The 19,654-nt window shown below is 42.2% G+C and overlaps 1 protein-coding gene across 3 annotated transcripts in view; it reads left to right on the forward strand.

The window, feature by feature from the left end:
- Nucleotides 1-19,654, forward strand: part of GLB1 (galactosidase beta 1) — an 85,801-nt gene that overhangs the window by 44,768 nt on the left and 21,379 nt on the right. For 2 of the 3 annotated variants that reach the window (XM_027583168.2, XM_027583170.2), the window contains exons 10-12: nucleotides 792-904; nucleotides 14,124-14,198; nucleotides 16,340-16,429. In XM_027583168.2, the coding sequence (XP_027438969.1) occupies nucleotides 792-904; nucleotides 14,124-14,198; nucleotides 16,340-16,429 (278 nt within the window). The remainder of the gene's footprint in view (nucleotides 1-791; nucleotides 905-14,123; nucleotides 14,199-16,339; nucleotides 16,430-19,654) is intronic. The other variant, XM_027583169.2, reaches the window with a different exon arrangement.

A 19,654-nucleotide genomic window follows, 5' to 3' on the forward strand; every position in this document is an offset into this window, starting at 1 on the left:
TGAAGGTGGCTCAGCTGATTCTAGAGGGAACCCTGCAGCTGGGACCGCCAAGGGTCTGGGTTTTTGAGCCCCCCTTGATCAGTCATTGGATATGGGCTCTCCCCGGAGGGCCATAACCTAGGCAAGGTCACCCAGCAGAGGCCCGTGAGCAGAGGGACACCTCTGAGAGCCAGCAGCAGCTAACCCTCCTGGCAGCTGGGGGCATGGGGGCATGACTTGTTCCTGAAGGGGATACGAGACGACACCACAGCACCCTGACTCTGCAGACGTTACAAAGACCTTAGGGTTCCACTTGACTCTGGGGACTGACGTGTGTCACAGTCATCTCCTGCTTTGTGTGTTCTGATAACCCCTCGGTTGTGTTTGGCTGGTCCTTGGTCCAAGGGCATGGAAAAGATCACAGACTTTGGGATTATCAGTCAGAGGTGTGGGTCATGCCAGAAGCCCTTCACTCCTGACTGTGAGACATTGAGCTGGCTTTGGGGGGAGCTTCAGCTTCCCTGCTGGTTCAGTGATGGTGACATCTGCTGGGGTCCCTGCTAAGAGCTCCTGCTGAGAGAATGGGTGGGGACAGAGCCTTATAGACTTTCAGGTACTTGGTGAGGGCCACCTGCAGGAAGAAACTCATTTCTCTAAACCTGGACTCCTCAGGGCCACCTCTGTATCACTTGACAATTGGTTCTTAATGTGTCCTTTATTTTCTTCCTCCACAACCTGAGCCCACAAATCCCAAAACCTTGTCCCGGGGAAAGGCCTTCGGTAGTAACTAGTGGTGTGTTTTTGTCTTCTAGGGGCCAACATGCCCTACCAAGCACAGCCCACCAGCTACGACTATGACGCCCCACTGAGCGAGGCAGGGGACCTCACTGAGAAGTATTTTGCTCTGAGAGACGTTATTCGGAAGGTGGGTGCTTGGTGCGGGCTGCAGTGGGCTGGTCTGGGACCAAGCCTGCTTTGGACACGTTGTGCTCTGTCAGTGATTCCCTGCTATTTCAAACGACGTATGAAGGGAGGCCTCAGATGGATTTGGCCTTGAGTCTCGGCCCCCACCTGATTCAGAGTGAACCTGTGAGCAAGTTCCTCCACTAGTCTGTTCACCGTAAAACCGGAGTGATAGCGCCTTGTTGCGTTATCAGGATTAAAAACACCAGTCAGGGGGCGCCTGGGTGGCTCAGTCGTTAAGCGTCTGCCTTTGGCTCAGATCATGGTCCCAGGGTCCTGGGATCGAGCCCCGCATCGGGCTCCCTGCTCCGCGGGAAGCCTACTTCTCCCTCTCCCACTCCCCCTGCTTGTGTTCCCTCTCTCGCTGTGTCTCTCTCTGTCAAATAAATAAATAAAATCTTTAAAAAAAAAAAAACAAACCACCAGTCAGGCATCCAGGATAGGCCCGGCACATCTGTTGTGCACCGAGCGGTAGCCATTGCGGTTATTTATACTGAAAGTAAGAAAATGTGTGTCCACACACAGAGCTGAAGCGTGGATGAGAGCAAATCCGTGGGCTTTTGTGAAACACAGTACAAAGGTGAGCTGTCAGCAATACTTCATTTTTAAATTTGGGGCAAGTCATTGCTGTTTCCTTTTGGCCTGCAAGCTCAACTGCTCAGTCCCACTAACACTGTGACCTTTTGAGGCATCTAAAGCACCCAGGTGGGGTTTCCTGTCTCTGCTGTGGGTAAAAAAAAAAAGAAAGAAAAAAAAACCCACAATTTTTCTGCTCAGTCACCTGAGTTTTGAAGTTAAAAAAACAAAGGTTTTCTGCCTATAAATGGTATGGACCTTTGTTTTAAGTATGCCTTAGTCTCAATTTAAGACTAAGTGTTAAAACTTACATGATGAAATATTTAAGCATATTGAAAAATATGATCAATACTTAACTACTTAGAATTTGTCCATTTCATCTGGATTTTCAGATTTGTGGTTGAAATGTTGTGCACGCTAATTTTTACAGTGGGTTTCATCTCTGCACAATTTAGAGCAATGACTCCCAACTTCTCTCTTTTATGTTTGTTCTGTTTCAGAGCTCTCCGTTCCTATCTTTGGTGTTTCCTTCCTTTATCTGAAACTTTGTAATCTAGCCTTCTTTTTTTTTTTTTAAAGATTTTTATTTATTTATTCGTGAGAGACAGAGACAGAGGCTGACAGAGAGGGGGCACCCCACGGAGCAGGGAGCCCGATGTGGGACTCGATCCCAGGATGCTGGGATCACGACCTGAGCCAAAGGAAGATGCTCAACAGACTGAGCCACCCAGGTGCCCCTAACCTAGCCTTTCTTATGTATTTCTTGCAAGTACCTCTATAGCTCCAGCTCCTAAGTGTTGACATGTAATATATTTATTATCATTTGCTTCTAAAAATGCCTATTTGGGTTCTGTGCGCAATGGATAGTACATTGGACTTCTAAAAATGCCTATTTGGATTTCCTTTGGCCTTAGAAATGTTCAGAAGTAGTTAAAAAGTAGCAATTATTAAACATAAGTATTTTTTCTAGTTTGCTGGTTTCTAACATATTTGCATTCTGGGTAGAGAATATGGTCTATATGATACCAATCCCTTGAAATGTGTCGAACCCAGTCCTAGAGCCTGGCATGTATCAAAATGAATGAATGTTCCATGCCTTCTTGGGAAGACTGTATGTTTTATAATTGTTGGACATAATCTATATACCTGTTCCTTAGATTGAGCTTATTCGAGGTGCTGTTGATATCTTTGCTATCCTTCCTGGCTTTCTGTCCATTTATTCTATTACTTATTGAAAGAATTGTGTTTACATATTTCTCTTTATACTTGTGTCAGTTTTTTTTTAAAGATTTTATTTATTTGAGAGAGAGAGAGAAAGAGCACAAGCAGGTGGAAGGGCAGAGGGAGAAGCAGACTCCCCGCTGAGCAGGGATCCCAATGCGGGGCTCCACCCTGGGATCGTGACCTGAGCCGAAGGCAGACGCTTAACCGACTGAGCCACCCAGGTGTCCCTAGTTGTATCAGTTTTGAAGCCATGTTATTAGGTATGCAAACTGAGAATTAAATCCTTCAGTATCATTTATTTAGTATCATTATGTGGTAACCCTGTATCTCTAATAATGCTTTTTGTCTTCAAGTCTTTTTCATCTGATACTAATAAAGATTACCTGCATTCTTCTGGTTAATATTTACCTGGTGTACCTTTCACAGGCTTTAATTTCAATCTTTTTTTAAAAAAGATTTTATTTATTTATTTGTCAGAGAGAGAGCTCAAGTAGGGGGAGTGGCAGACAGAGTGAGAAGCAGGCTCCCTACTGAGCAGGGAGCCTGATGTGGGGCTCGATCCCAGGACCCTGGGATCATGACTTGAGCCGAAGGTAGATGCTTAACCAACTGAGCCACCCAGGCGTCCTGAATTTCAGTCTTTCAGTATTTTTTTAACGTGTCCCTCATTAACAAGGTATGATTGGATTTTTGAAAAATCTAGTTTGAGCGGTTTTGTTTTCTAACTGGTGCATTTATTCATTCTCATTCATTATGATTCTTGATACACATTGATTATTTCCGACTGTCTCATTTTATAATAATCTTTTTATCCATGTCTTCCGCTTTGTCTTCCCTTGATTACTTTCTGAGTCAATTTTTTTCTTGTTTTTATCCCCCCCTTAGTCCCCCCACCCAGCATCCTCCCCCCAAGTTTGGAAGTTATTCACTATATTTCTGTTCTTTTAGTGGTTACCTACTGAAGTGTAAAATATGTAACCCCCCCCAAAGCACAACTCATAAGTATCCCATTCAGTGAACTTATACGAAGTGAACACACCCCTCTAACCAACACATAGCACCCCAGAACCCATGCTCATGCTCCTCTCTAGTCATGAACCTTCAGTCCCCAGAGCCAACCACTATCCTGACCTCTGTCGCCATAGGTTAGTTTTGCCTGGTTTTTTGACTTCATATAAATGGGTTCATACAGTATGCCTGCCTTTATGTCCGGCTCTCAAAAAAATTTAATGTTCAGTTTTAGCTTATAATAATTAAAAAATTAATCAATACAACCATCCAACCAAAACTTTATCTCACATTAACCCCAATTACATCCCTCTTGACTTATATGTTATTAATGTCATGTAGTTTAGTTCTCTTGGGTTAGAGTTCATGCATTTCAATTCTTTAAAAAAACCTTAGAAGGCATTATTATAATTGTTTCCGACACTATTTGACCTGACCTACGTTGTTTATTTATTCACAAGTAATTCCAAGTATTTAGCAAGTTCCCTCTACATGCCAGGTATGGTTTTAGCCACTCAGTATGTATAAGGCCTCCTTGAGAAGGTGAAGCTGGAGTGAAGACTTTAAGGTGGTAGGACAGCCATGTGGGACATCCAGGGCGAGAGCGTTCAAATAGAATGTCACCAGGGAAAGGGTAGGCATGGGCATGACATTTAAGAACTAGCAAGGAGGCCAGTGTGGCTGGAGCCTAGTGAGCCAAGGGGAGAGTGGTAGGAGGTGAGGTCAGAGAGATAATGGGAAACTGATCCCATAGGGCCTTTTTGGGGGCCATTGTAAGAAAGGGCTTTGACTCTCAGTACAATGGAGATCCTTTGTAGAGTTGAACAGAGCAGCTAAGGATTGCTCATGCTGCTATGTGGAGACTAGACTTTGGGAGGCAAGACAAGGATAGAACAGGAAAACCAATTCCAAGGCTTTTGCAACCATTTAGGTGAGATGGCATTGGACGAGTTCAAGGATAGCTGTAGAAAACTTTCTTGAAATGGAATTAGTGGGTCAATGTTGCTTGCCTCTGACATTCTGATAGATATTACCAAATGGCCCTTCAATGAAATTGTGCTTCCCCACAGTACCAATACTGTGAATTATCAGACTTTTTGACCTTGCCATTTGATAGGTATAAAGGATCGTTTTAAAAGAAAACACTGCATTTCTTTAGTGGTGAGTGCTAGCGTTGTACACCCTCTCATGCATAAATTGTCCATACGCATTTCTTTTTCTACTTTTGCCGGTTCTTTCATAATTTCTCTGTTTGCCTGTTTGTCTTCTCTGTAATTTGCAAGAGTTCTATTATTGTGGCATTTTTAACAGTTTGGGGGGATTCCTTCATTGTTTTTTTCTGTAAAAAACAATCCTGAATTTTTATGTAGTCAAATCTACCACTTCTCTCCTTCATGGCTGCTTCCCTAGTCTAGTAGTATAAATAAATTCCCATGGAGTGATTAAAATGTTTGTGATTTCATATTTTATATTGATGCACATGGAATTGCTGTTTTTGCTGTTGGGAATGAGGTAGGGATTTAGCTTAATTCATCTCTTAGATTACCAGAGACCTTTAACTGTCTCCAGGTCCCTTTTGCTCTCCGATCTCTTTCAACTGTAAACCGTCACTGCTATAATTCTCTCCTTAGTAGACAGGTGACATTATCACCAAGAACATTAATACTATTGCATACACCCTGTTGAGGAACGTGAAGAAAGTGATGTATTCAGATACGCATTTCAGAAAGGGTATTGGATAAAGCAACAAGAATGAATGTGTATTTATTGTTTTTAGTAATCTCTACACCCAACGTGGGCCTCAAACTCACAACCCCAAGATCAAGACTCTCATGCTCCCCCAACTGAGCCAGCCGGGCACCCCAAATGTGTATTTAAATAAGTGAAAAATAAATCATTACAAATTTAAAAATGTTAAAGATTAAAATAATCACAAACATCACAAAACTTAAAAAGCATATTTTGGATTTATTAACTGTTTAAAATATATCTGCTATCCTTCTTTCCTTACAGTATTCTTTTGGCTGCATGCTTTTTTTTTCTTTGTCTCTGTTGTTTGTAATCTTTTTCTCCAGAGAGAACAGAAATCTTTCTCTTCAGCGTGGCTGATTGAACTTTGTCTTTTAGTATGTATTAAAAATTTAGAAAACAGAAAATTTCATGTTTTGTTACTGATAATGTTATATAAATGGTTAGAATTGGGGCAATCTCTCTCCAGTTCCTTCCTACATGAGCTGCAGTATTTGGAAGAAATTTCTCCAGACAGGTTCTGGCCCCATACATTTGAAACCCTGTGTCTCCTCTAGAACCCCCATACTTCTGAGGCTGGGTGCCTCAGGGCACTATCAAGTGATATGCAAGTGAGTCAGCGCATTGACTATGAAGTGACTATGAACTGTGTAGATACATTCTACACCCAAATCAAATAAATCTCCACCTCAGCTCTCCTTTGGTTGAATTCCAAAAATGCCTGTAGCAACTCCAAAGTCACCTGATGTAAAAGGGTTATGTGACACAGGGAAGCTGGAGCAGGAGACAAGGGTCTTAGCCTATTGTGGTTAAATTATATTACTTCTGCAGATTTTACAAACACCTGTGACCATGTGAACGCACTGCCAGGACCCTCCCCTGGGACATTTCTGGATGCAGAAGATGAGCTAGGAGGCTGCTGCCATAACCTAGGAAGGAGATGATGTTAGGGACAGCAGGGAATGGAGAGGAAGTCAGAGATTTGAAGAATGTTGAGGAAGTAAAATTGGTGGGATTTGGTAACTGACTGCCTACAGGTGTGAGGAAGTATGAGGGGTTGTTGATTTGTCCAGGTTACAGCTTCGGTTGGATAACTGGATGGGTATTGTGGGCAGCAACCACAATAGAGGATTACAGACAAGGCACAGGCTGGGAAGGTGCAAGGGAAGCAACTTCCATTCTGGGCTTATGCAGCTCCAGATGCTTCTGGGAACATCTGGGTGGAGGTGTCTATCCAGTAAGCACCTCACTTAAGGGGGAGAAACTCTAGAAGAAGTCAGTAGGACAGGGTCATCAGTAGATGTAGAGGCTGAAGTCCAGGAGAGGTTAAGATGGCCCATGGAGAGCTCAGGGAGAGGGGCAGTGGGCCAAGAAGAGACAAGCCCAGGGTATCCAGAGTGTTTAACCAGGTGGCACAGGAAGATGAACCCATGAAGGAGACAGTCTGCAGAAAGTTTTCCCTCTTCTCTTTTTTGATAATTTTAGGTTTGGAAGAGAGAAATGAACTACTTTCTTAGACTTTGTAGATGCTCAGTTGGGTGGTTTGTTAAATGATATTCAAAATATTTGCTTGCATTGAGGAAAAGAATGGGATCATAAACACCCCCATATATAGCTCTTCCTGTCTCTTCCATTAGCAGAGACTTAAAAAGTGAAATGGGTCTCTTTTTTTAATCTGATTCAAGAGTAAGTTGGGTGTCTGTGGACAACATCTTTCACATGGATGCCCGGGGATAATTTCCCATCAGGCTGCACAGACCTGTGCTCAGTGATAAAGGCTCCAGGTGGCCCTTTGCATATGATTCTTTAAGGTATGACAAAGCTCATGACATTTGCATTTTCTAAGGTAGTCTCTTTGGTGTGGGTAAAACTCAACCAGACATGGTTAACACTTTGACCTCGAGGATGAACCATAATACTGTGGGGCAGCGCCCTCCTCCTTCCTACCAGTCCCTGAGAGGGGCAGTGGTGAGTTTATTTTTGTATGCTTTTGAATGAATTTAAGACCATTTTTTAGGAGTTTTGTTACACTTTTTCATAGGGATTCTATCAAAGATAAAAGTCCAGATGGGTTTTTGGAGATGGGTCATTTTACAAAAATTAATCAATTTGTATGTTGAGGGTCTTGATCAGTGGAGCAGATCTTAGGATTCCCTAAGGTGGGCAATGGGGCTGAGTGGGGACTCAGAATGTGAAAATGGCCACAGTGACTCTTAGTACTTCAAAACTAAATGAAGGGGTGCCTGGGTGACTCAGCTGGTTAAGCATCCAACTCTTTTTTTTTTAATTTTTATTGTTATGTTAATCACCATACATTACATCATTAGTTTTTTGATGTAGTGTTCCATGATTCATTGTTTGTGTATAACACCCAGTGCTCCATGCAGAACATGCCCTCTTTAATACGCATCACCAGGCTAACCCATCCCCCCACACCCCTCACCTCTAGAATCCTCTGTTTGTTTTTCAGAGTCCATCGTCTCTCATGGTTCGTCTTCCCCTCCGATTTCCCCCTGTTCATTCTTCCCCTCCTGCTGTCTTCTTCTTATTTTTTTTAACATATACTGTATTATTTGTTTCAGAGGTACAGATCTGTGATTCAACAGTCTTGCACAATTCACAGCGCTCACCATAGCACATACCCTCCCCAAGGTCTATCACCCAGCCACCCCATCCCTCCCACCCCCCACCACTCCAGCAACCCTCAGTTTGTTTCCTGAGATTAAGAATTCCTCATATCAGTGAGGTCATATGATACATGTCTTTCTCTGATTGGTTTATTTTGCTCAGCATAACACCCTCCAGTTCCATCCACGTTGCTGCAAATGGCAAGCTCTCATTCCTTTTGATGGTTGCATAATATTCCGTTGTGTGTGTGTGTGTATGTATATACACACCACATCTTCTTTATCCATTCATCTGTTGATGGACATCTTGGCTCTTTCCACAGTTTGGCTGTTGTGGACATTAAGCATCCAACTCTTGATCTCAGCTCAGGTCATGATCTCAGGGTTGTGAGATGGAGCCCCACACAGGCTCCGCGTGTTCAGTGTGGAGTCTGTTTGAGATTCTCTCTCTCCCTCTCCCTCTGCCCTCCCCCCCACCCGTGCTATAAATAAATAAATAAATAAATAAATAAATAAATAAATATCTTCCAAAAAAAAAAAAAAAGGCTTAATGAAGTTTGAAACTTGACTGAGGACAAGTCTACACTGGCTGACTGATTGTTCTTGGTTTGTGGATAGAATGACATTAGCTCAGTGAGTAGACACAAGCTATCTCTTGCTGATCCATGGTGCTGGTGGAAACAGTGTTTATGTCTGATAATTAAGGATGACAAAGTGAATATTACATAACAAATGTTAGGCTTTTAAAGCATTGCCTACACTCTTGTGGTACTAGTCTTTTCCTCTCCTATAGACTTGGCTTTTCTAGTCTGTCTTCCAGAGTGATTTCTCTAAATTGCTGATCTGATCAGGATGCTTCCCATGATTTGGCATCCTATTTTCCTCAAGCCTCATTTTTCAATTCTCCCCTTGTTGTATGTGACTCTCTGGCCTTAAAATGAAGGTACATAAAATTCCATGAATGGGACAGTACTGTTGATACCTCCTGGCCGCTGCACATAATGTTCCTTCTGCCCTAATCCATCTGGAAAATGAGAACACACCTCAGTTACTTTCTCTGGGGAGTTGTCTTTGATCTGTCTCTCTGCAGAGTTAGTCACACTTTGTTTTCTTCCACCACCTTACAGTGTGGAAATCGTGAACACTCTACTTCCCGTAGTGTGTTGATACAATTTGTTTACACATACATTTCTCATGATCTGGACTATTAACTCCTCATTTGGAGTTTTATTAAAAAGACTTTTTTTTAGGGGCACCTGGGTGGCTCAGTTGGTTGACGTCTGCCTTTGGCTCGGGTCATGATCCCAGGGTCCTGGGATCAAGCCCTGCGTTGGACTCCCTGCTCAGCGGGGAGCCTGCTTCTCCCTCTCCCTGTGCCGCTCCCCCTGCTTGTGCTCTCTCTCTCTCTATCAAATAAATAAATAAAATATTTAAGAAAAAGGATTTTTTGAAACCAAGATAATGCTATAAACATAAAGTTGTTCATTGCAGTGTTATTCATAATATCAAAAATTGGAAATGATCTAACTCCTAATATTGAAAGGATGGTCATATCCATTTGGATATAATATGCAATAAATAAAATTATTGTTGATATTTGGTCATACTAAAAGTACTTTTGGTAAGTAGCAGTAGCAAATTACAAAACTATCTCTAACTTTACATGGTGTATGTGCATAAGGGGATGGTCCAGGAGGAAAACTGGAAGAGAAAAGGTTTTGTGAGGTGTTTTTGTCTTTGGAATTATGTTTAATTAATAGAAGACACTTTCTGTCGTATTATTGTTGTACAATAAAGGAGGTCAGATGGAGCTGTAGAAACAGCACTGGCTTAGAGTCAAGAGCCCAGCTCACTCCTTCGCCCTCTTGATAATCTTGAGCAAGTTCCTTAGTCTCACCTCTAAAAAGGGAGTACAATACAGCGATGAGGGTCTTTGTGAGTAGCAAATGAGATGACAAAACTGGCAGAGAAGCACTCCATCAGTGTCAGGTGAATGGAGCTTAAAGAAAGGTGTCTGTGCAGTGACTTTTTCTTCCAATGTGGTAGACGAGATTGCAGTCCTAGTTACACTGGAATCCACTTTGACTTTCGGAGTTAGATATGACATGGTCACTACTATGTGCAGGTGAATGGGGGACCTCGGAAAACAGATCAGACTACTCTCAGGTCCCCTCTGTGAATTTGTTTTCTGATTTTCTTGGCCAGCTGAGGTGGAGAAGGAAGAGGTGGGTAAACTGCCAAAGGAGAATGAATGTGTTCTAGGACTGTAGGGAAAGCTGGAAGAGAGCTCACATTTTGTCTGAGATCAACAGTAATAACTCCTTGGCCTTACATTCATTTTAATACGAATCGTGAAGATCATTTTAATGTACTTTTAAAAAAATTTCATAGAAATATCGATTCATAGAATATTAGAAATATAAAGGACTTCCAGTTCAAGATGGCTGACTGACCACATACTCTGCCTTTCAAAATGTTATTAAATGATAAAAAAAGATTTTTTAAAAATGAAGCCTGGGTGGCTCAGTTGGTTAAGCGTCTGCCTTCGACTCGGGTCATGGTCCTGGGGTCCTGGGATCGAGTCCCGCATCGGGCTCCCTGCTCAGTGGGGAGCCTGCTTCTCCCTCTGACCTTCCCCCCCTGCTTGTGAGCTCTCTCTCTCTCTCTCTCTCTCTCTCTCTCTCAAATAAATAAAATATTTAAAAGGAAGCCAACGAGGGGCACCTGGGTGGGTCAGTCATTTCGTTAAGCATCTGCCTTCGGCTCAGGTCATGGTCCCAGGGTCCTGGGATCGAGCCCCGCATCGGGCTCCCCGCTCGGCGGGAAGCCTGCTTCTCCCTCTCCCACTCCCCCTGCTTGTGTTCCCGCTCTCGCTGTGTCTCTCTCTGTCAAATACATAAAATCTTAAAAAAAAAAATTCTAAAATTAAGCCAAAGAGAGGGAAGCTGTCCATGCCTGAGAGATTTCAAAAACTTTCTGGGAAACAAAAATGGGTGGAGGGGACTAAGGAAGCAGCATAAGGAACTCTAGGTCCCAGTGAGTGTGAAAGGGGTTATAGAAACAGGTACAGAGTGTAGATTGCCGTTAAAGAATCTTGGAGAGCCAGGGTCCTGGAAGTGCAGGTGTGACAAGAGACAGAATGAAACAGAGCTAAAAATGAGAAGGCTGATGAAATTCTACATACTTCCCATCAAGTCCTCCACTCTTCCACCCCTCTTTCAAATAGACTATCAGGGAAGCATCTTTTTTAATAGGCAGACAATCAGAATTAAAAAAAGTGTGCAACCTGAGAGCAAAGACCCTACATATTATATCTGATTCCCTCCCAGATCACCTTAAAACAAAGTTCTCCACTGGACAAGCCTTGCTCCTATACACAGAACAGGACTGGCATAGAGAGGATGGTTATGCAAATGCGGGTGTATTCATTTGCATTGCCATTAAATGTGAATGAATGGCCAGGGGTGGCCAGATGTTTGAGGACATCCATAAAACCTGTAAAGGAAAAGAGAAAGTCCAAAATGAAAGAAACAGAAAAATAACCTAAGGGCAACAGAAAAGTCAGGGACAGGAACAGAAGATCTTAAGCAAAACAAAACAGACCCTCTCAAATTTATATCTTTCAGAAACATTTGAAAAGATGTTGCTTCCACAATATAAGAATGGGATGCTTTGAAAAAGGAACCACTAAAAAACAAAAAAGAGTTCCCCAAAAGAAAAAATAATCTAGAAATTAGAACTAGAGGACAGAGATGGAAATAGAGAAAAGATGAGAGATATAGAGGGACAATCTAGAATGTTTAATTTACCATAAAGTAGAGTAAGTAGTAGTAGATGGAGAAAAAGAAAATATCAAAGAATTTTTTTTCCAAAACAGAAAAGGATATTTGAGTTGCTCAGAATAGTAAATGTAAAAAACATACACATCCAAACACATCCTTGGAAAAATTTAAAACAGAGAGAATAAAGCACTTACAAGCTTCTAGAGAGAAAAAGCCAATCACCTTTGAAAGAACAACAAACTTGGTATCAGTCATACTGGATGACACAGGGAGGACATATCTTCCCTTCTGAGGGAAGATGATTTTCAACATAGAACTCTATAGTCATTCAAATTATCAGCTAACTGTGCCATTTTCAGACATTCAAAGATTCAAAAAATTTTCCTTCCACATACTAGTACTTGGGAAGTTACTTAAGATTGCTCCAGTGAAATGAGGTAGTTATAAGATCCTAGAAACAGAAGCTAAAACAAGGAGAATAATGAAGAGAAGTCCCAGAATATCAAGCCTAGAGGAGAGTCAGTTCCTTGGAGCAAGAAGACTTAAGAGTTCCAACAGGGAGTTCCCTAGGGGGGGAAACGGATGTTTGGAGAAACTTGATACCATCTTTGGAAATTTGGAACAAACTATAGAGGTGTTAACCTAAAGGCAGACAGGAAAAAAGAAAGGCAATTAGAAACCCCAGGGGAGGGAAAAAAAAAAAACACAAAAAGCTAAACAAGACAGAACATGACATCATGGTATATACTACTTAACCTTTCAGGGAGTAATGTTATATAATTATAATCATGTGAGCACAAGCACTATTGATTTGTTTTGAATTTAGAGTCAATATACAGGTGAAGGGAAGATGTATGGGTACAGGATAGATTGTTTTAACCTTGACAATGTAAAAGTATAGCTGATGGTTTGGGGGTGGGAGTAGGGAAGAGAGCTCAGGGAATGATGCAAATAGCCTTATCTTAAAAGGTATGGATACAAAGGATAATCTTAATTGATGGAACTAAGAAATAAAGGTATATTATTTCAAGCTACAAAGGTAACCAGTAGAGAAACCGAAAATGCTGATATAACCATGTTAGTAAGAAAGAGATATTTAGAATAGTACAACGGAGCTAAATTCTCATGTATTAAGGAAATCAATGATAATGTTTTAATCAAATAAGAAATCGCAGATAAGTACATTATTTAGAGACCAAAATTGCAAAAATGGAACAATTAAATGAATTTAAAATGGTTTCTTCTGAAGAATAGAACTAAGAGAATAGTGAGTCAGGAGACTATTGTTTTTCATTATAGCAGTCTGTTATCTTCCTTCTTAAATTATTTTTAAAAAGGGAAACTGAAGGGAAGGAAGGGAGAAAGGGAGGAAGAGAATAAGGGAGGAGGAAGGAAATGTAAGGAGACTGAGAGATCATAATGCAACCTACTTGGAGATGGACATAGACTTTTGAGACCTGGCACGTACATCTTCTGACTCTAAAGTGTGTGTGTGTGTGTGTGTGTGTGTGTGTGTGTGTATTTACTAAGGTTTTATTTTTATGTTAGTTTTTAACTTTTGTTTAAGAATAATTTCAAAGTTACAGAAGAGTTTCAAGAATAAAAGTAGTACAAAGAGCACTTGAGTATCCCACACCCAGATTCACCCATGTCAACATTACACTCTGTGCATCATCATTTGCCCCTCACCACCCCCTTGGGTTTCCTAAACCACTGGAGTGTTGCATACGTCATGAGCCTTTACCCCTAAATACTTCGGTGTGTGTTTCATAATAGGTAGGAATATGCTCTTATATAACCACAAGAGATTTGACACTGATACAAAACTTTAATCTACCAGTAAGATTTAACCAGCAAGCAACACTTCTCCCTACTAGGACTACCTCCCTTCAGGTTCTGTGGGCCTTCTTCCTTTTCTCCCCCCACCCCACCTCATTCTCTCTCCTTGTTTATGCTGTTTCGAAGCCTTGTGTTCTATAATTATCTGAATGATTCCTGGAGCTTAAAATGCAGAGCTAATACACAAGCACACACTTAGAAGTAAAAACTTCACCAGACCCTGTCATGGAAAAAGTCTTTTGTTCCTTTGCCTTTCCAAGGATCACTGGCACTATTGTTTGAATCTTTGAGCCTCCTTTTGAAAAATGAATTGTATAACTGTGTTTCTGAGGATTTAACAGCTTTTTATCTTCTCTTTTTCCCCTCCGGTTTATAGTTTGCAAAAGTACCAGAAGGTTTTATCCCTCCATCTACACCCAAGTTTGCATATGGAAAAGTTGCTCTGAAGAAGGTAGGAGAGCATGTAAACAGAGCTGTTGAGAGTGGGGAGTGGAACTCAGCAGTTGTGAGTGAAAGTGTTACACTGGGGCATTGGTTCTGTTTTTCTGTGAATTTGTTTTCTGTGAGACTGCTGGGGTAGGTGATGTTTCTGGGAACATGGGGACGTGAGAGGCGAGAGGGTTGTGTGTGCAGGTTGACAGGGTGAGAACACGGGGCATGAGCAGGAGTAGGTGGGCATTCTTAGATCACTCAGGTCATTTTGCTTCGATGATCAGTCATCCAAAGCAGCTTCAGGAGCCTTTGTGGGAATAACATGGCACCTTGTTGTGTCCAGTGAGGCTCTTTTCCATAATTCACAGGCATTTTCATAGATCTTTGCACAATTCAGTATACTCTCCTCCATCTCAAAATCATGTTCTAATTTTTGTGCTCTGTGGTTTATATGGTAAATGGGACATCAAGGGGAAAAGCTAGAAATTAATCATAAATAAGAGAGACATTTTATTCTAGGAAAGAAAAAGAGGGGAGATTTCATTTCCTTGTCAGGGGTGACGTAAGCCAAAATCAATTTGTTTTGACCGTCTTTGTCTTCAGGATTTCCCCTTTTATAATCCCTAACTCCTACATCTGTTAACTCACAAGAAAAAAAAAAATAACACAAGCAGTTACATATTTCTTAAGAATCTTGATATTCTAAAATAGCGTAAGTTTTTATCTTTAACCCAAATGCCAAACATGATTGTATAATTTTTCCATTCCTGAAGCCCTTTGATATTATGGTTGCTTGAGCTCTTGTAACATTTTCCACCTAGTGTCAGATACGTGTGTTACATTCTACAAAGAATGTGGTCTGTCTGCCTGATAGGAATCTTTATTTAGTTTAATCAGATTTTAATCACACTTGTAAAGGGAGCACCTTCTACTTTTTCATTGCTGCTGCTACTTAAGATAAAGGTTGATTTGTTTTGGAGCTGTGAGAAATTTATTTTTATGCAACAGAAAATAACTGCAAATATTTAATACGGCAACATTGCAAAACCAAACAAAACCAACCTTAGTACCAAAAATACATTCTGTTTACAATGAAGGAAAATTGTGTAAGCAGAAATAGCTTTTCATTATTAACTAAATGTGTACAACTTAAGGTAGCAAGTTAGCATATAACTGAATTAAATTTATATTGGACATGGTCATATAGAATAAAACCTTTTACCATGAGTTGAATTTCTTTAGCTGTCCAAATAGAAAGACATCCATGTGAGTAGCTGAATTGATGGAATTGTAGTTAAGATTTTGTTTTCCTTGATGCCACACATCAGCAAGGTAAGGTAACCCTGGCAAGTGTTTATAAAATTCCCAACCGGTATCATGCCATGGGAAGTCCTGGGTTTGGAGCCAAACCTAACTGCAGATCTTGGCTCTGCCGTTGCTGCAGTGAGCCTCTCTGAGAACCTGTTTCCTCGTCCCTAACATGGGGACAACGAGGGCAGCCTCCCTGGGTGGTGTGAGGATTTAGTGAGGTGTGCGTGTAAGATGCTCTCACCTGGAGTTGGGTAGGCACTCAGTGATCAGTAGCTGTTACCATCCTTGTTACTGCATCAGAATATGCTTCCTGGGCTGCAAGAATACACAGTCATTTAGACTGAATATAATAAGTATTTATTGAGTGTCTACTATGTGCTGGGTATTGGGTGACACCGTACTGTACAGACCCTGCCCTAAGGAGCTGACAGTCTGGCAAGGACAGCAAAGGCAAGCAGGTGTGGAAAATATGCCCCAGACAAGTTCAGAGGAAGGCACAGTCATGGTTACTTCCCTCAGGGATGCTGGGGAAGGCTTTACAGAGGAGGCAGCCTCTGAGCCTTGGTTTTCATTCATTTTAAGGACCTTTAATACAAAGGAGGTTGTATTTGCGAATAGGTACGTTTGAAACCTTACGATTACCATCAGTTATTTTTCATCAGGAGTTCCCTAACTCATGGATAGACATGATTGAAGGTGCCCGGGCGGTGCAGCATTGAGCGGGATTTGAACTACTTAGGTCTATTTAGGGATTTTGGGGGAAATCCACTAATGTCTGATAATTTGCAAATGGCATTACCCTCCACCCAGGGGTGACAGTGAGTGAATGCTGCTTTTGTTTCTTTTCAGTTAAAGACAGTGGAGGATGCACTGAACATTCTGTGTCCATCTGGGCCCGTAAAAAGCCTTTATCCCTTGACGTTTATCCAGGTGAAACAGGTAGGCCTCCTTCAGCCTTTCTCTGCTTACAAAAATGTGCTTTCTGCACTGCCTTGCAGGGCCTGTCCTGAACGCAGGGACCAGAACGGTAGGCAGATAAATCAGATCCCAGGTAAATTCACTACAGATTTCCAGGCTCTCTTCGGCTTTAAGTACCGCATGGTGGGCTGATCTTTCTTACCTTCCCACCTCCCCATTTCTTATTATCATTCAAACAAGGTAGTAACTCAGCCTGATTCAATGTAATTCTTTAGTGCAAGCTATAGACAGTGCATTTCTGATCTAATCTGTATTACTAAAGGAAAATCACATTTTAATATGCAAAAAAGACAGCTTAATTATTTGTCCTTGTTTGCTCAAAGGTATAGGGACTGTGTTCGTAATAGATTAGGTTCTCAGAGATTCTCTTTCCTGCTTTTGAAGAGAACAGAGAGCAGGGCGTGTGTGTGTGTGTGTGTGTGTGTGTGTGCGTGCGTGCGCGCGTGTGTCATTGTGTGCACACATTCATGTGTGTGGTGAACCCAGGCACTGCCTCATATTTTTTCTTTTTTTTTTTTTTTTACTCATTTGAGACACAGAGATAGAGAGAGAGCAGAGAGCATGAGCAGGGGGAGAGGCAGAGGGAGAGGGAGAAGCAGGCTCCCCGCTGAGCCGGGAGCCCGACGTGGGGCTCGATCCCAGGACCCTGGGATCATGACCTGAGCTGAAGGCAGCATCTCAACCAACTGAGCCACCCAGGCGCCCCATTTCTTTTTTTTAGTAGGCTCCATGCCCAACATGGGGCTCAAACTCATGACCCTGAGATCAAGAATTTCATGTTCTATCAACTGAGCCAGTCAGGCACCCCTCATATTTATTTAAAATATTTTTCCCAACTTTTTGTTTTAGAAATTTTCAAATCTAAAAACGTTGCGAGAGAAGTATAATTACACCCATATCGCTTTCATTTGGATTCATTAAGTGTTAACAGTTGCCTCTGAGTGTGTGTATGCAGTCAACTGCCTTTTTTTTTTAACCCTTTGAGTTTGTGGTCAATATCCTGATACTTCACCCCTAAATATTACAGCATATATCTTTTTTTTTTAAGATTTTATTTATTTGACAGAGAGAGAGAGAGACAGCGAGAGAGGGAACACAAGCAGGGGCAGTGGGAGAGGGAGAAGCAGGCTTCCCGCGGAGCAGGGAGCCCGATGCAGGAATTGATCCCAGGACCCTGGGATCATGACCTGAGCCGAAGGCAGACACTTAACGATTGAGCCACCCAGGCGCCCCTACAGCATATATCTTTTAAGAAAAAGGACATTCTCCTACATAATCACAATATAATGATCACACTTAAGAAATTTAACATTGCTATAATCCTATTATTTAATATGCATTCTATAGTCAAGTATCCAATGATGTCCTTGATATCTAACTTTTTTCAATCCAGTTTCCACTCTATGATCACACATTGCATTAAGCTACAATGTCCCTCCAGTCTTCTTTCATGTGTAACTATTCCTAAGTCTTGTTTTTCCTCTCTCTCTTTCTCGCTACATGGACATTTCTGAAGAGTTTGGGCCAGTTGTTTTGTAGACTGCCCCTCACTGATTAGATTCAGTAACATGTTTTTGGCGTGAACACGACAAAGGTGATGTGTCCTTCTCAGAGCGCCGTGTCAGGATGCCCGTGAGGTCAGTTTGTCCCTTTGTTATGATGTTAAGTTTGAACACTTCGTTAGGAATTCAGCCCCATTTTTTGAAGTGGAAACTTATCTGGAACCCCCTTCACTGACTGTCTGTGGAGATCCCCTTCTGGAAGGTGATAAAACAATGGCATATCTAATCTTAGTTTAGTGTATTTTGCCCCTAGTGACTCTTTTTACACTTGTGATTTTTATTCCAGCAACTCTGTGATCAATAAAATGAGCAATGAACCCCCCTCTCGTTAACACTGGATAGAATTCTTGCTCTAGTTCCAGCCAACACAGGCTGTGTGTCCATATCTTCATCTAGAAAATGCACCCCGCCTTCTCCACCTAGTAGGGGAGCACTTTGGACAAGACATGGTCACTAGAGCAGTTGGAACCTGGGAAGTGAGTTCCAGGTTAGTGTGTAGACACTTGTACTCATTGTTCTTGGCCAGACCCTCCTGCTTTGTGATCTCTGGCCAAGGCAGTGCTCAAGGACTGGGGGGACTCCCTGGGCCCTGGCTGTTTCAGGTCTGGGGCAAGCCCGCTGAATGTTTATTTCCAGCGAAACCCATCGAGGGCCCAGCTGCAGGGAGTAGGGTGCAGCCCTGTTACCTCTGCAGCTGCCCGCCCCCCCACCCCCCACTTCGGTGGCCTCAGCCACCTTCCCAGGGAGGACTGCAGCTTCCGCTCCCCTCGCTGAAGCCCTGCACAAAGTGTTCCTCAGCCTTTGAGTTAGGACTTACCACTTTGGTTACTTTGAAAAGAAGAAAAACAAAAAACAAGAGCTGGAGATTTGGGGTCTGGGAGGGGAGGCATCCTTGTGCCTGAAGTCTTGGGTGGTGGCCCCAGGGACATTTCTTGAGTTCAGCCCTTTCCTGCAACACAGGAACGTGGGTTAACGTTGGGGTTTTTTCAGCTCCTCCAAATCACCTTTGCATTTGCCGAGATGCACTTCTTTGCTTTCTGGGCCCTAGACGTGAAGAACTGTTTCTCTGCCCCATGCTGGATGTCTGTTGGATGCTCCGTCTGTATGACGGGGTCTGATCCAGCTCACCCTGGCCAACATCCACAGCAAGAGTGTCACCAGCTGAGGCTGAGGGTGCTGTTGCTGCTGGGGCTGATAGTCTGGCGCCTTCCTCTCAGACCAGGGACACCAGCATCTATACAACTGTTTTCTGACTTAGCAACAGGCTACACCCCCATCTCTCACTATCTCTATCCCCGCCACCCTCGGCCCTCCACTTTAAAGTTTCTGATTGACTCTTGTTTTGTATGTTAGAGCACATGTAGCCCAAGAACCTGGAAAATGTTTTACTGAACATTCTTGGCTTTGTTGTTGTTTGTTTTTATTTTTATTTTTTAAGATTTTATTTTTAAGTCATCTCTATACCCCATGTTGGGCTTGACATTACGACCCCGAGATCAAGAATCACATGCTCTACCTGCTGAGCCAGCCAGGCGCCCCTGTTTGTCTTTTTTGTTGTTGTGTTGTGTTGTGTCATGTTTTTGAGATACCAGAAATAACCTTTCGACATACATGATAGGATCCC

The sequence above is a fragment of the Zalophus californianus genome, chromosome 1 (assembly GCF_009762305.2).
Source record: "Zalophus californianus isolate mZalCal1 chromosome 1, mZalCal1.pri.v2, whole genome shotgun sequence".
NCBI lineage: Eukaryota > Metazoa > Chordata > Mammalia > Carnivora > Otariidae > Zalophus > Zalophus californianus.